A 14,092-nucleotide genomic window follows, 5' to 3' on the forward strand; every position below is an offset into this window, starting at 1 on the left:
GTATTTTATAATTCATATACGAATAAAAATGTCTAATACATTTGAAATCTTCAAGTTCCTGGAAGACTACCAGAGATTTCCATGTCTCTGGCTAAAAAGTGATCCAGGTTTTAAATTACGGCAGAAACGTGATGCAGCTGAAGAACTTATTTTATAAAGTTCTGGCCTAGGAACAATAAAAGATCTAAGACTGAAAATAAGAAGTATAAGGTAATTTAATAGTATTTATTTTATTAATATACTAATAATATTTTAGTTAAAACTGGTTTACTTTAAAACAAAATTGGCACAATCATTAATTTCAATAAATTTATAATATACTTTGTTGTCTTAATTAGTGTTTACTAATATAAGCGTTCCAAAATCTTGGTTTCATTACATGAACTTGTACAAATTTTAATAAATTTAATGGCTTTAAAGGTATTTATTTTGCGTTTGTCAGATCTCAATTACAATATGCATCCCTTATTTCTTTGAGGTATGGTATAAACAACCAAACTTATACTTTTATTAAAATCAAACATTTTTATATTTTTGTTGGTACAGATCACCTAAGTCAAAACTATAACTCACTACACTGTGTCACTACACAATTTTCTATATATCAGGTTTTTTTTTTAGTGTGCAGTGAAAATTGTTACTTTGTGCAGTACAAAAAAAGAATATCAGGATGATATATTTTATTGTATATTATAAAACAATAATTGAGTAAACTTTGAAATAAAATAAAAATGTTTTTATTAAAATTAAAAATTATTTATATTATCCATTATTATACTATTTTTTTATCTACCATCTTTAGCACATGCTTGTGGTGATGGTAGAGAGTTTTATAACATAGTATGAACAATTTAATTATAAATAAGAAAAGCGGACAAGAACTGAATAGGACTACTCTCTTCCGTCAGCCAACTAACAATGTACCGCTTATTTGCGCGAAAACGTTTTAACCCGTCATCGGTATCGGTGTTAGCGTTTCGCTAACATTAAACTTATTTTAGGAACCACTTGTTCAAATAAAAATAGATTGTTTTGAAACTCCACATACCTCTTATCTAAATAATATTAAACTAAAATAACAACAAAAAAAATACAAAAATATGTGGATAATGGATATCATGACTGGTAAAAGTACGCAGTACCGATTATGTTAGCGTACCGCTCGCACGATACTAACCGTGTTATAATTTTTTGAATTTTATTATTTTTTTTTATACTTTTAAATAATGGACAAAAATTGTGAAAAAGTGTGTGCGTGGTTAAGTGAGGTTGAGGATGATTACGCGTTATTTGATTCCGATGATACCGATGCCGATTCTGACTTTTGTATTGAAAATGTGGCAAGTGATAGTGATGAAAGCACCGATCAAACTACATCAAATGTACGTCGTCGATCACATTCTCTTTCAGGTGAAAATATTACTATAATTTCCGAACCAGAGTTTTTCTTAGGGAAAGATAAAATAACTAAATGGTATAAAAATAACCCCCCTTCTAACGTCCGTACTCGTCGTCATAATATTGTTTTGCATTTGCCCGGAGTGAAAAGAATCGCTAGAGATGCCAAATCAGTCTTAGATTGCTGGAAGTTATTTTTTCCTGATACTGTTGTTATAGATATAGTTGAGTGTACTAATAAATATTTAGCGAAAATCCGTGCAAATTATCAAAATAATAAGAATGTGCGTGATACTACGAAAGAAGAAATAGATGCCCTTTTAGGATTATTGTACTAGGCTGGGTATTTGCGTAGCAATCATTTGAACCTACACGATTTGTGGAGAACTGACGGGTTTTCTCCTGAATATTTCCGGGCAGTCATGTCAGAAAAACGTTTTTCCTTATTACTTCGAGCTGTTAGATTTGATGATATTGAAACAAGGAACGTTAGAAGAGCAATAGACAAGCTAGCACCTATTCGTGCAGTTTTCGATGATTTTGTTCGCCGATGTAAAGAAAATTATACTGTAGGAGAGAATTGCACTATAGATGAAATGCTAGAAGGGTTTCGAGGGCGTTGCAGTTTTCGACAATATATACCAAATAAGCCAAATAAATACGGTATCAAAATTCAAGCACTCGTTGATTCTCGTACATTTTATACGTCTAATATGGAGGTTTACGTAGGAACTCAGCCAGATGGCCCTTTCAAATGTGACAATTCTCCGTCAAGTATTGTAAAACGACTAATAGCGCCGATATCAAAAACTGGCCGCAATATTACAATGGACAATTGGTACAATTCAATTCCATTGGCTAATGAGTTACTAAAAAATCATAATCTTACCGTAGTGGGCACTTTGAGAAAAAACAAAAGGGAAATTCCACCGGTTTTTTTAGAAACTAAAAAAAGAGAAGTAAATTCGACTTTGTTTGGATATGGAAAAGACCTTTTACTTACATCCTATACTCCAAACAAAAATAAAAATGTCATTATGATATCAAGTATGCATGATCAAGGTATCATTGACCCGGAATCCGGTGACCAAAAAAAACCAGAAGTCATAACGTACTATAATGGTACTAAAGGTGGAGTGGATGTAGTAGACGAAATGAAAGGCGAGTACTCGGTGGCAAGAATTAGTTGTCGATGGCCCCTAACTATTTTTTTTTCATTGATGAATATTGCTGGGATAAACAGTCAAATTATATATCGCGAAAATACAGATAAAATGATAACTCGTCGAGAATATTTGAAAACTTTGGGACAAGAGCTCACTAAACCTTACATGGTAAAACGTCTTGAACAGCCATGTTTATCATTTATTCTTCGACAACAAATAATAAAAATGACTGGATGTACTTCAAAAAATAATAAAGAAAGTCCGAATCCAGATGTTTCGACAAGTGATCAACGAATCAGATGTAATTTTTGTCCAATCAGAAAAAATCGCTTTACAAAGGTACCATTATAAAGATATTTATTGGTTATTTATACATTATATTATTTTTATATTATATTTTACAGGTCAGTTGTTCGTTATGTGGTGTGTATATATGTAAAGAACATACTACTCCTACTTGTCCGACATGCAACACCGTGAAAGAAAACTCGGAAAATTCTAACGATGAGTTATAATTTTAAAATTGTTTTTATTTTAATAGATTTTGTTACAAAAAAGTGATTTGTTTAATTTTTATATAATACCTATCTTTTTTTTTCAATAAATAATTCACAGAACCGAAAAAACGATAATGTTAGCGTAACGCTAACACGATACCCATCATGTAACAGTATATAGCGATACCGACGACGGGTTAAATTTCCACCACATTTTCAAAAAGCGCTGCTGGTTAGACGTTTTTAAGGTTAAGAATTTATTGTAGTGATGGCTTATCAAAATACCGCCAAATGTTACAGGGGTTTGAATTTGAAAAATAATGTAAATATTGTAATATTATTTTATCATTATTCATAACGTATTGTTTTATGGTTGTACCACGGATATTTACTAATATTAGTTTTATGTTTTATGAGTTATACACACATATGTTTTTAAAATAAACAAAATGTATGATACATGAAATTGCGTTTTTTTTTATTAAACTCTTAAGTCCTAATTCATTTTAACTTGAGATTGGTTAATGGTTATTATATAAAATAATTTATATTAACAATGCCAAACAAAATTTGTTGGTTTGGTTGTAACAAAACAAAAAAAACTATCGGTATTGCCACACCAAAAGATCCACATTTAAATAAAAAATGGTTGGATGCTCTAAATATTGAACACTTAGACACAAATGATGATGTTATTTGCAAACAAAATTTTCTAGTTGATTCAATTAAAAAGAAAATAATATAGTGAATAAATTAGGAAATATTGTATGCTCATTAAGTAAAATAACAATAACAATTAATATTATAGTATTTTTGTTTAACTAATTTAATCTCTCAAATTATCAACTTTTCTTTAAATATAAAGTAATTATAATGTTACATTTAATAATAAAATATTTAGACTACAGTAGAACGGCCTAGCTTAAAACCAAATGCAGTACCATTTTCGGCTCGAAAACGTTTGAAGTTTTCAGAAAATAAAGTAGTTATAATATAAGTAGATGCAAAATGTGGTATGGAAGTATTTGTAATTTTAAATTTTCAACCAATATTAATAATAGGAGGAAGATTTAATTCAACCGTACAATCCATTAGACATTACTAGTACTACTACCAACGGAGCACCTTTAACGTGTGATGGTGATAAAGAAGTAAATTTTTATTTTTGTACTAGTAATTAGTAGAATTTCATAACTTGTCTAGCCCCATTTTTTAATTGTATCTTCTCAATAAACTTTTAGGGAATTTTGCGTAAGAACAATAAACTACAAAGAAAACAAAAAACCGTTTTAGAAAAAAAATTGACTTAATGAGAAAGAATATGGTTGAATTACAGGAAAAAATAAAAAATACAACTGAATGTAATATTAAACAAAAAATGAATGATATAAATTGTCCAGGATATCAAAAAACAATTATAAAAGAAATATTTGGAGCAGCAAAGGTAGTAATTTTAATCATGCCAAGTAAATACTAAAATAATTGTATTAAATAAATTTAATTTAAATTAGGTTAATAATTCAAAGGGCAGAGGGTATTCAGATGAATGGATAATGCTGTGTATGTTGCTGCAAATAAGATCACCTAGTGGTTATAATTTTTAAAATAAAAACAATATACTACCATTACCAAGTATTAGCTCTATTAGACGATATCTAGAATTAATAAATATGACTTGTGGTTTTGATCCAAGTTTTTTTGCCTTGTTAAAAAAAACATTTGGAGAATATAACAGAGTTTCAAAAACATGGAGTTTTTCTAGTTAATGAAATATAAGTGAGAGAAGCAATCACTGTATGTACATATAGAGGTCTTGTAGATCACGGAGAAGACTACAAAGCAATAGACATCAATGACAAGGCAACAAGTGGTTTAGTTTTTATGTTTCAGCCACTTGCCGATAGTTATTCACAACCAGACGCTGTTTTTGCTTCCAGAGGTCCTGTAGTTGGAACTGAATAAGCTAAACTCATAATCAAGAGTATAATCTTTTTAGAAAAGGCCGGTGGAATTATTCACGGTATAGTGTCTGATGGAACTCAAACAAACAGAAAGATGTGGACTGAATTAGGTGTCAATTGGCATATTGATTCTTTTCAAAATTGGTTTCATCATCCACTAGATGATGATAGAAAAAAAATATAAAATGAAGAACAAACCTTCTAAAAAAATCAGCTGTTCCTACTAATCACTAGCGCTCGGTCACTTCCCAGTGTCAAAAATTATTACTAATTTGCTACAAATAATGAAATAAATAAAATTCATAAAACCGAATGATAAAATTTTTTATTTTATTTGATAAAACATTATAAATATAAAACAATTTTCTTCTGTAACTCAACTTTTTACTAATTTTGATAACTTTTTTTTACTTTTGTTTTATTTTTTATTTTTATGGTTTTGAATATAAGTGAACTGCCTCATACGCATTATTATATAATAGGAAAAAATGTCTGTCAACATTTTTATTTGATGTTCCTTGATAGTACATGAAAACTTCAAAGTCATATTCCGTTTGAAAAATTCTTCATATGTGTTTTCAAACACATCATTTGAGTTTGCATGTATGGCAAAGCACTCTTCGAGGCGTTTGACTATAACATATAAATTACTACTGGGATATGTTAGATAGCCTCTTGTTTTAGCGTTAATTAAATCAGCTTCTTTTCCTATGCCAGCTCCAGAGGTATTTAAATTCTTCAGACTTAAAATACACATATCACATTTAGTATTCTTTACTAAACGCCTAGCTATATATCTAAAATTAAAATGAGTGATTATATTAAAATATTACTAAGTGTCAAAGAAAAAATTCATTTTTTATTTTACCCTGCCAAAAAATATACAACACATTCAAACACCGTTGAATCTGTATAATTGTGTTCTTACAAAATATCATTTAAATCCCAACAGTTATCTTGAATTATTTTGTCAATTTTATTTTTTAATATATTCACTTTAGTAACTCTTTCAGACAAATTTTTTGGATCATTTATGATACTTTTTATGTCAGTCATTGAAATTATGGGAATTGTTTTTGAAAATTGTAATAAATAAATTTATTTTTTGTATAAGTAGTATTAAAATTATAATTGATTCTCAACCTTCTTCTACAGTACAATTTCCTATTTTTGGAGGTTTCACCGGAGAGTGCACTGACAGCATACGATAAAATTGGAGGAATGTGGGTGCTGTTGGATGGTCGTTGGGTCCAGAAACCTGTCTCAAGATCCCACAAAACTTCTAAAATAAATAAAACCTATTATGCATACCAGTAGGTATGCCAAAAATCAAGTACTTAAAATTTAAACAAGTATATACGAAAAACTATCAACCAACCTCTAAACTGTCTTGGTTAAATTTGGCTGTTAACACCTTAGAAAAGCCGTGATCATTTAACAAGTTGAGTGCCTTGAGTATCATATGTGATACACGGAATACTCTACTATATTGCCCTTCTCGTTTTTTTAAACTTGCTGCGTATACTTTGAGTATCAAATATGATTCTCACTAAACCAACACTGGTTGCCCGTAGATAATTATAAACTTTTGTCAGTTGGCCATATGGTAAAAACAAATAATATTGTGTAATTGTAACATATTTTTTTTTCTTCCATGAAATAAAATCGATTTTTGGTAAAATATAATCGATTTTAATTGAGTATCAAATATGATACTCAAGCCCTATCATATAGTACGCTCACGAAAACGTGCGGATGACCGCCACGCGCGCATGCTATAAATAGGAAGACCATTCGGCTAGGAAGTGTTACCTTCATAGGCTCACCTCTAGGTTTTTTTTATTTATTTATTCGATAAAATTTAAAGTATGAATGAACACGGCATATCAAATTATTTAAATAATATGTCAGATCGGTCTGGCGATGACACGGATGACGACGACGATTTTAGTTTACCTAGTGGTAAGCAAATTAAAATAAAAAAACATCGTTTTCTATTAAAATATTATTAATTATCTTATGATTAAATTTTCAAACGGTTTGACCTAAAGAATGACGAAGATGATTTCATTCCAAACACAGATGAAGTTGCATCGATTACCATACAAAATAATAATCAAAATTTAGAACCAGTTTGGAATGATGTAGATGATGCTTTTCAGCCTCGTGTTTTATTCAATCAAACAAATGAAACAGTTGGCATCAACCCAGACATTATTGACTGTTTATCTGAAGGTACACCTTTTGATTTTTACTCATTATTTTTGGATGATGAAATTATCCAGTTATTGGTTAAAGAGACAAACCGATATGCTGCAGAATTACTAAAATCTGTAGTTAGTCCTCATTCACGCCTAAAACAATGGGAAACCGTTACTCCCACTGAGATGAAAAAATTCTTAGGAATTATAATGTGGATGGGATTATGTCATAAATCTTCCATAGCATCCTACTGGAAAACAAATAATATTATTTATATATCCGACATACCCAAATTTATGAAACGAAAACGTTTTGAACTTCTTTTACTGCTCTAATAATGCACTTTGTCCTCCAGGAGACCGTTTATTTAAAGTAAATAAATTACTTGATTTGCTTTTATCAAAATTTAAAATGGCACGAGCTCCAAAACAGTCTATGTGTATTGACGAGTCAGTGATTCCATTTACAGGACGTCTATCATTTAAACAGTATATTCAAAACAAAACACACAAATATGGAATAAAATTATTTAAACTGTGTATTGACAATTTTTACACGGTTGGTATTAAAATTTATGCTGGAAAGGAGGCTACTGCTGGTCAGAGAGTGTCAACCAAAGTAGTAATGGAGATGGCAGAAGATTATCTTGACTTAGGTAGAACAATGTATACTGATAATTGGTATAGTAGCTACGATTTGGCAAGTGAACTCTTAAACAGATCTACTAATTTAGTCGGCACTCTACGTTCAAATAGAAAAAATAATCCTAAAGAAGTGGTCAATAAGAAATTGAAAAAAGGAGAGGTAATTGCGAAACAATGTAATAAAGGCATAACTGTATTGAAATGGAAGGACAAGCGTGAGGTTTTAATGATATCAACAAAACACTCAGATGCTCAATCTACGATAATTAATAAATGAAGAAAAGAAGTAATAAAACCTCAAGTTATTATAGATTATAATAAAGGCAAAGGGTTAGTTGATGTAACTGATCTTAGAAATTCTTATCACAGCCCTCTTCGTAAAACTGTAAAATGGTATAAAAAAGTTGTTTTTGAATTACTTTTGAACACATCAGTTCTCAATGCATTATCATTATACGAAGAAATACGCCAAGAGAAAATGGACATAACTGTGTTTAGAGAAATGCTGGTTATAAGTTTACTAAAGTCAGATGAGATGACTTTGTTTGGAAATATTCAAACTGCAAAATATCATGAATTGGAAAAAGATAAATCAAGAGAACGTTGTTTTGCTTGCTATAAAGAAATGATGCTTCAAGGTGGACGCGATCATCCTCAAAAGATAACGAGACAAGTAACAACAAAATTTACGTTTGCACTAAATTTTTTTGTATGCCTTGTTTTTTCAATGAGCATAATGCTGTTAAAAAGTAAGTTATACTAGACGTTGTTGTACTAATCAAAGGTGATACAATTTTTTATTTACAAAATTAATTACTAAAGAAAGTATCAGTATTGTTATAATTTTATTAATTTGTTTTATTGGTTTTAATTTTTATATAATTGTAAATACATTTTAAATTGGATTGCCAAGAAATTGTTATAACTATTAATATATTGGTATAATTACGCCTTTTATATTTTGTTGTATAGGCCGTACACGTCAAGTATTCAACAAATATGGTTTTTTTTAAAATTCATTATAATTTATAATCTATGAATTAAGACTTGCATATAGCTAAAATAATAAATAGGATATTCTATAAACCAATGTGTGTAATGGATCTCCAAATAAAATAATTAGAAGACAAAAATAAAACTCGAGTATTATTGGCATAGATAACCATCGACTGTTCAGTTCGTAAATATTAGGGTTATTCCAAATAAAATATAAATAAAGTAGAATTATTTATATACCTAACCTATTTATACGGTATATTATACTTTTCTTATATCTCATTCATTTTATAAAAATAAAATGAGAAGGAATGTAGCAATCAGAAGGGCCCAAAACATGATTAAATAGCAAATTATGTTTAGATTAAGAATCAGTTATAAAATTTAGAGTCAGATATGAATCTTAGTATTTATTTCTTAAAATAAATGAGTGTATATATGATACTCAAGGGAAGATTGTCAAGGTTATGTGAGAAGCATATTTGATTCTCAGGACAAGTTTGGAAACACAAATTAAATGAGTATGAGCGGTATAGAAAAAACTATTGTGTATCAGTAATGATACACAAAGCGAAATGGGTAAGGCCAATAAAAACGGTAGGGCAGTTAACTAATAAAAGATTCTCGACTAAATTTATTGCAGATTTTATAGTAATTATAAGCCCATCATATGTTTGCCGAGTCAAAAATTGATTTTCCATGATTAAACCATTGGTTACATTTGATTCAAATTCTTCTAGCCAGACTATTGCTTTCTTTAAAATATAATATCAGTAATATGATAATTTATTGTATTACATAATATATATATTACATTATTTAAGGAGGTATATAATATATAAACACTTGATGATTATTGCAGGCAAAAATAGACACATTGTTATGGATACGTATTTAAGGTATAAAGTACTTACTACATTGACTGTTGAATAAAGTTAGCTAAAACACAAATATACTGATATTGTTAATACATTTATAAGGGACAAGTAAACATTCAACATTTCAACATGTACACACAACATATAAAAAAACCTCTAAATTATTATCATTCTTTCTAACTCCTTCGGCTGGGTGTTTCCTGTTCAAGGCATCAAATATATCATTCATCATATATGTGAATTTGACGGTTTCTTCGCTGTCCTTAAAACACTCGTATTTTTTTTCTTATAAAATTCTATCCTACAGCTGTAGATCTACTAAAAACCTAAGCTCAACATTGATAAATATTAAATATAATATAATTTTTGTTAATTATTAAATATTTATTTTGAATATTATACAATTATAAATAACAATGTACTATATATAATTTACATACTTGTGCCGCATATTTCATCTTCATTTTAGAAAGGTTGCTTAATTCAAAATGGTGCTTTGTCAACTTTGGACATACTTTGGTTAAGCTATTACTTTCAATTTTGAAAATATTGGAATAATATTCCCATTTTATAGGTTTTTTATAGGGATCAATCTAAATTAATAACTGTTTTCTTGTAAGACATTAACAAATCATAAAATGTTAGATACTTATTTCATAGTTTTAATTTCTAAATCTACAAGGTTTAGCTTGAAGGCGCTTGGTCTGACCGAACAGACCCACCAAACAAGCTCCTCCGTCTTGGGCCCATCATGAAGAGGGGGACCACGGCCTCCTTGTCCAAACTAAGCTCTGGGTTCTGACCCGCGATCTGACCCGGCAGCTTCTCTTTGCTGATGTCCCTGTCTACGTCGTAGACCAGGACCGTCGGCCACCTCGCCTTCTCCTCCTTAAGTCCCTTGCCCTCACTCTCTTGCCCTCTCTCCTCCCCTTGCCCTCTTCAACGCCTCATAGGTTAGGTTTAGGTAGGTTGCCTCGTCCGCCGGTTTGACCAACAGGTCGCCTCTCGGGAGCTTCGCGGAGTACCCGAGTTTGGGCACCGCCACCCCCTTCACCAGGTCAGCCCGGAGTTGCCTCTTGGCCTCCCCAGCGCCCGCCGCACCCGCCGAGACGACGAAGGCGCGAGCCGGAGCTCTCGCCTTCTCCCTCTCCACGGCCTTGGCGGCCGGGGTCTTAGTGCCCGTGGCCTTGTCGGCCGCGACCATCCTCGGGGCCTCCTGGACCGCCTTCTTCTTCTTCTTCTTCCGTCTCTTCTTCTTCGAGACCACCTCGACGAATGCACCCCCTTTGGGCGCCTTTGCCTTCGATGGCCCGGCCTCTCGCACAACCTTTACATCTCCCTTCATCGCCTTTTTCTCAACCACACTCACGCTAGCGGCAGGTGACCCTGCCTCCCTCACCTCTCGCACAACCACCTCCTTTCCTAGGCGCCTTGCCTCCTCGACCCTCCCCTGCAGAACCGTGTTCTGCCGGAAGGCCTCGTCGAGCAAGACCTCATACCTGTCCCTAATTTCCAAAATAGACCGATGAGCGGCCGCCGAAATCTTTTTCTTATCTTTCTCGGCCTGCAGAATGCAGCCAAGATCTCTTCCAATATCCCTAACCTTCTGCGGAAAGGTAGACAGACGAACCGCGGCGCATCCTGAGATGCCTTCCACCTCCGGGGTGTCCACCCTCTTCCGTTTCGATACCTGGGCGGCAGTATCCTCCGAGAGGATCCCTGCCACCGGCTCTCCCGCCCTTACCTCCTCGAGGCGTCCCCCCTCATCGTCCGTGAGCTCCATGTCCGACGACGTGGCAGTCACGCGACTCTTGCTCCTGAAACTTACAACTATCGAGCCTGCTTGAGTCGATTAATTGAAATCCAAACCTTGGTCGCGCTGCACCTTGAATGTTTTTTCTCGGCGCACGAGCACAGCGTGCGGGCCCTCGTAACGCGATTAAAGTGGCGGCTTGACGGCTTCGATTCGTACAAAAACATAACTGACCTGACTTAAATCAGCTGGTACGAACGTAGTACGTCGGGTGTCGTGGTTCGCGCCCGGCGTATATCGAAGTTGACCCATTGACTCGCGTAGTCTGGCGACCAGCTCCAGTGGTCTCGGCTCGGGTGGTGCTGGGTGAAAATACTCGCCTGGGAGTAGCAAAGTTGTGCCGTAGACGGCAGGTCATGACTGCGGGCCAGTCATGTGTAACTCGTGTACCACGTCGTGTTGAAAAACGTTCGGCACGGGCGATTCACGGGAAACCTCTGAATAGTCATGAAGAAGTGCTGTGCACTTCGGCGGTTGCGCGATGACGGATATCGACTGGGAAGGTGCCGTGTCCGCGGGTATCGCTTTCACGGACGTGATCCCGGCGAAAAAGACGAGGTGACTTCGGCGTATGTCGATTACCAACCCGTAATCCAACTCATTGAATATTTCATTCCGGTGTAGACTTTCAGCGTTTGGTATATTAATGACCAATGTCTGATTTTTTGTCTATAACGTAGTATCTAATTAGGTATCAATTAATTCAAGTAACTTTTTTTATAATAAATTACTTGTTTTGGGTATCAAAATCAAAGTACACTGAGTAATCTGTAACTGAAGGGTCACCAGAAATAGGCACTACGCCTATCATGCCAACCAGTTTCACTGATATTGTCCAGTGACCCAGGCTCTTGATGGTCCGCCTCCAGTAACCTTCAAATTTTTGTTTAATAGTGCCTGTTTTTTCTTAACATCAGCCTTTAGATCTTACCACGTCTATAAGTATATGTGTATAGGTGTTGTAAGTAAACAGTTAGTTATGTCATAGACCATAGATAATCTCTGCTGACCCTACCTATAATTCCTGTATTTTGTCTTAACGTTCCTGTGATAATTTAAAAAAATTCTAAATATGTATTTGGTAATTTTGAAATATCTACCCAGTCTGACTCATAAACAATATTTTTATGTTTTTAATCAAAACTAGTTTTATAAATTGACTAAATTTAAACTAATTTTTTTCATTATTAAATTATATATTCCTTGTGTCACTTTAATCATTGAGTATTACTAGTATTAGTAATATATTATGTTTGTTATATTATTACATTTCATTGTGTTCTGTTTATAATAAATGTAACTTTATTGATAATTCAAAGCTTCAATATAAATGAAAAGTACACCAAACTACTTTTTTAGTACATTATGGACTATTTATTATTAGCTATTAACATGAATAATACCCAAATGTATTTCTAAACAAATTATGTTGGTACCTAGGTATAATTCATCTAATGTTAACTATTAATACATGTATATTTATTAAATAGGTACACCTGTCAACTTTATGAAAATTGGAATTTTGGAAGTTACCTAAGTATTTTAAATTTAAATTGAATAGGTAATTAACTTACACGGCGCCAGGACTTCCAGTTTTTTATAGGACCCGGGATTGAATTTAATACCAACAATAGTTCTTCACACTATCGTTTAGCTATGGCTTGGGTAAAAGTTGCCGAATGTTTCCCTTTCGACAATTCCTCATGATTTTTAAAAAATCGATCATGGTGGCCTTTTGGTCATTGTTAACCGATTTACATTTATACCGTTTTTCGATTGACATTTTTTAAAGTGTACTTTGGTATTAACAAACTAACGAATAATCAATCAATTAAAAAAGAAAAAACAAATGAAACGGTTTTATTAAAAAGCGGGAAATATTAAGTATAACAATATAAATGGTTTTCTTTCAATGATACAAACAACATTTTGCGATGTTGCCGCTGTTCATCGTGTGAATATTTTTCCCATATGGCTCATGTAGGGAACGCGGATTCGTATACGAATATAAATAAACTAACCTAACCTTCTGAATAGCCCCCCAGGCCAAAATGGGTTCGCATGTAAGTCATCGCCTCCTTATTTTATTGTCCTCCCTTAAGGACATGAACATTTTAATATAATCGCACAACATCTAATAAAAATCGATGCGTGTTTCCACACTTTCATTTCAACGAACTAGGTACCTTCGCTAGGTGTGTCATAAATGTCACTTAAAACAGACGCCCGCTACCTCTCTTTTTCGTGGACCTCAAACCCAATGCTAATAACAAAGAAGTTTTTAAGTCTGTTATCAATATTGCACACTAAAATTAAAGTAGAATTACCATACAGGACAAAAAGTGGTCCGCCTCTGTGTAAAACTGTCAGACCTACGGACTTGCCGCTAAATACTGCCACGTGGTGTTAAATGTGGGGGAGGTCACTCCTCAGACATTTGCACCAAATTGTCAGTGAATAAAAATGCACTATTGCAATATTTGAGCTAAAAGAGCGCAGTCAAATTTTTTTTAATTGTTTAAATGCCCAGTTGAACC

General features: G+C 33.1%; 3 protein-coding genes across 3 annotated transcripts; all 3 read left to right on the plus strand.

Annotated features, from left to right (window-relative positions):
- Positions 1–1,820: 1,820 nt before the first annotated feature.
- Positions 1,821–3,079, plus strand: LOC111038294 (piggyBac transposable element-derived protein 4-like). Its single transcript, XM_022321340.1, has 2 exons — positions 1,821–2,732; positions 2,969–3,079. The coding sequence occupies exons 1-2, from the start codon at positions 1,821–1,823 to the stop codon at positions 3,077–3,079; spliced, it is 1,023 nt and encodes a 340-aa protein (XP_022177032.1).
- A 3,866-nt stretch (positions 3,080–6,945) lies between these two features.
- On the plus strand, positions 6,946–7,559 carry LOC111038296 (piggyBac transposable element-derived protein 5-like). The gene is made up of 2 exons (XM_022321341.1): positions 6,946–6,984; positions 7,074–7,559. Exons 1-2 carry the CDS (start codon positions 6,946–6,948, stop codon positions 7,557–7,559), a joined length of 525 nt encoding a protein of 174 aa, XP_022177033.1.
- A 289-nt stretch (positions 7,560–7,848) lies between these two features.
- On the plus strand, positions 7,849–10,544 carry LOC111038297. Its single transcript, XM_022321342.1, has 3 exons — positions 7,849–8,083; positions 8,180–8,541; positions 10,431–10,544. Exons 1-3 carry the CDS (start codon positions 7,849–7,851, stop codon positions 10,542–10,544), a joined length of 711 nt encoding a protein of 236 aa, XP_022177034.1.
- Positions 10,545–14,092: the final 3,548 nt, after the last annotated feature.

Source organism: Myzus persicae, unplaced genomic scaffold (genome assembly GCF_001856785.1).
Source record: "Myzus persicae strain clone G006 unplaced genomic scaffold, MPER_G0061.0, whole genome shotgun sequence".
In the NCBI taxonomy this organism is placed as follows: Eukaryota; Metazoa; Arthropoda; class Insecta; order Hemiptera; family Aphididae; genus Myzus; species Myzus persicae.

What these genes read in the sequence shown, in the direction of transcription:
- LOC111038294 (XM_022321340.1), top strand. Translation starts at nt 1,821, where the DNA reads ATGTCAGAAAAACGTTTTTCCTTATTACTTCGAGCTGTTAGATTTGAT. An exon ending in AGCTCACTAAACCTTACATG is followed by an intron (nt 2,733 to 2,968) that starts GTAAAACGTCTT and finishes TATATTTTACAG; the next exon opens with GTCAGTTGTTCGTTATGTGG.
- LOC111038296 (XM_022321341.1), top strand. Translation starts at nt 6,946, where the DNA reads ATGACACGGATGACGACGACGATTTTAGTTTACCTAGTG. An exon ending in CGATTTTAGTTTACCTAGTG is followed by an intron (nt 6,985 to 7,073) that starts GTAAGCAAATTA and finishes TTTGACCTAAAG; the next exon opens with AATGACGAAGATGATTTCAT.
- LOC111038297 (XM_022321342.1), top strand. Translation starts at nt 7,849, where the DNA reads ATGGAGATGGCAGAAGATTATCTTGACTTAGGTAGAACAATGTATACT. An exon ending in ATTGAAATGGAAGGACAAGC is followed by an intron (nt 8,084 to 8,179) that starts GTGAGGTTTTAA and finishes AAGTTATTATAG; the next exon opens with ATTATAATAAAGGCAAAGGG. An exon ending in CTCAAAAGATAACGAGACAA is followed by an intron (nt 8,542 to 10,430) that starts GTAACAACAAAA and finishes TACAAGGTTTAG; the next exon opens with CTTGAAGGCGCTTGGTCTGA.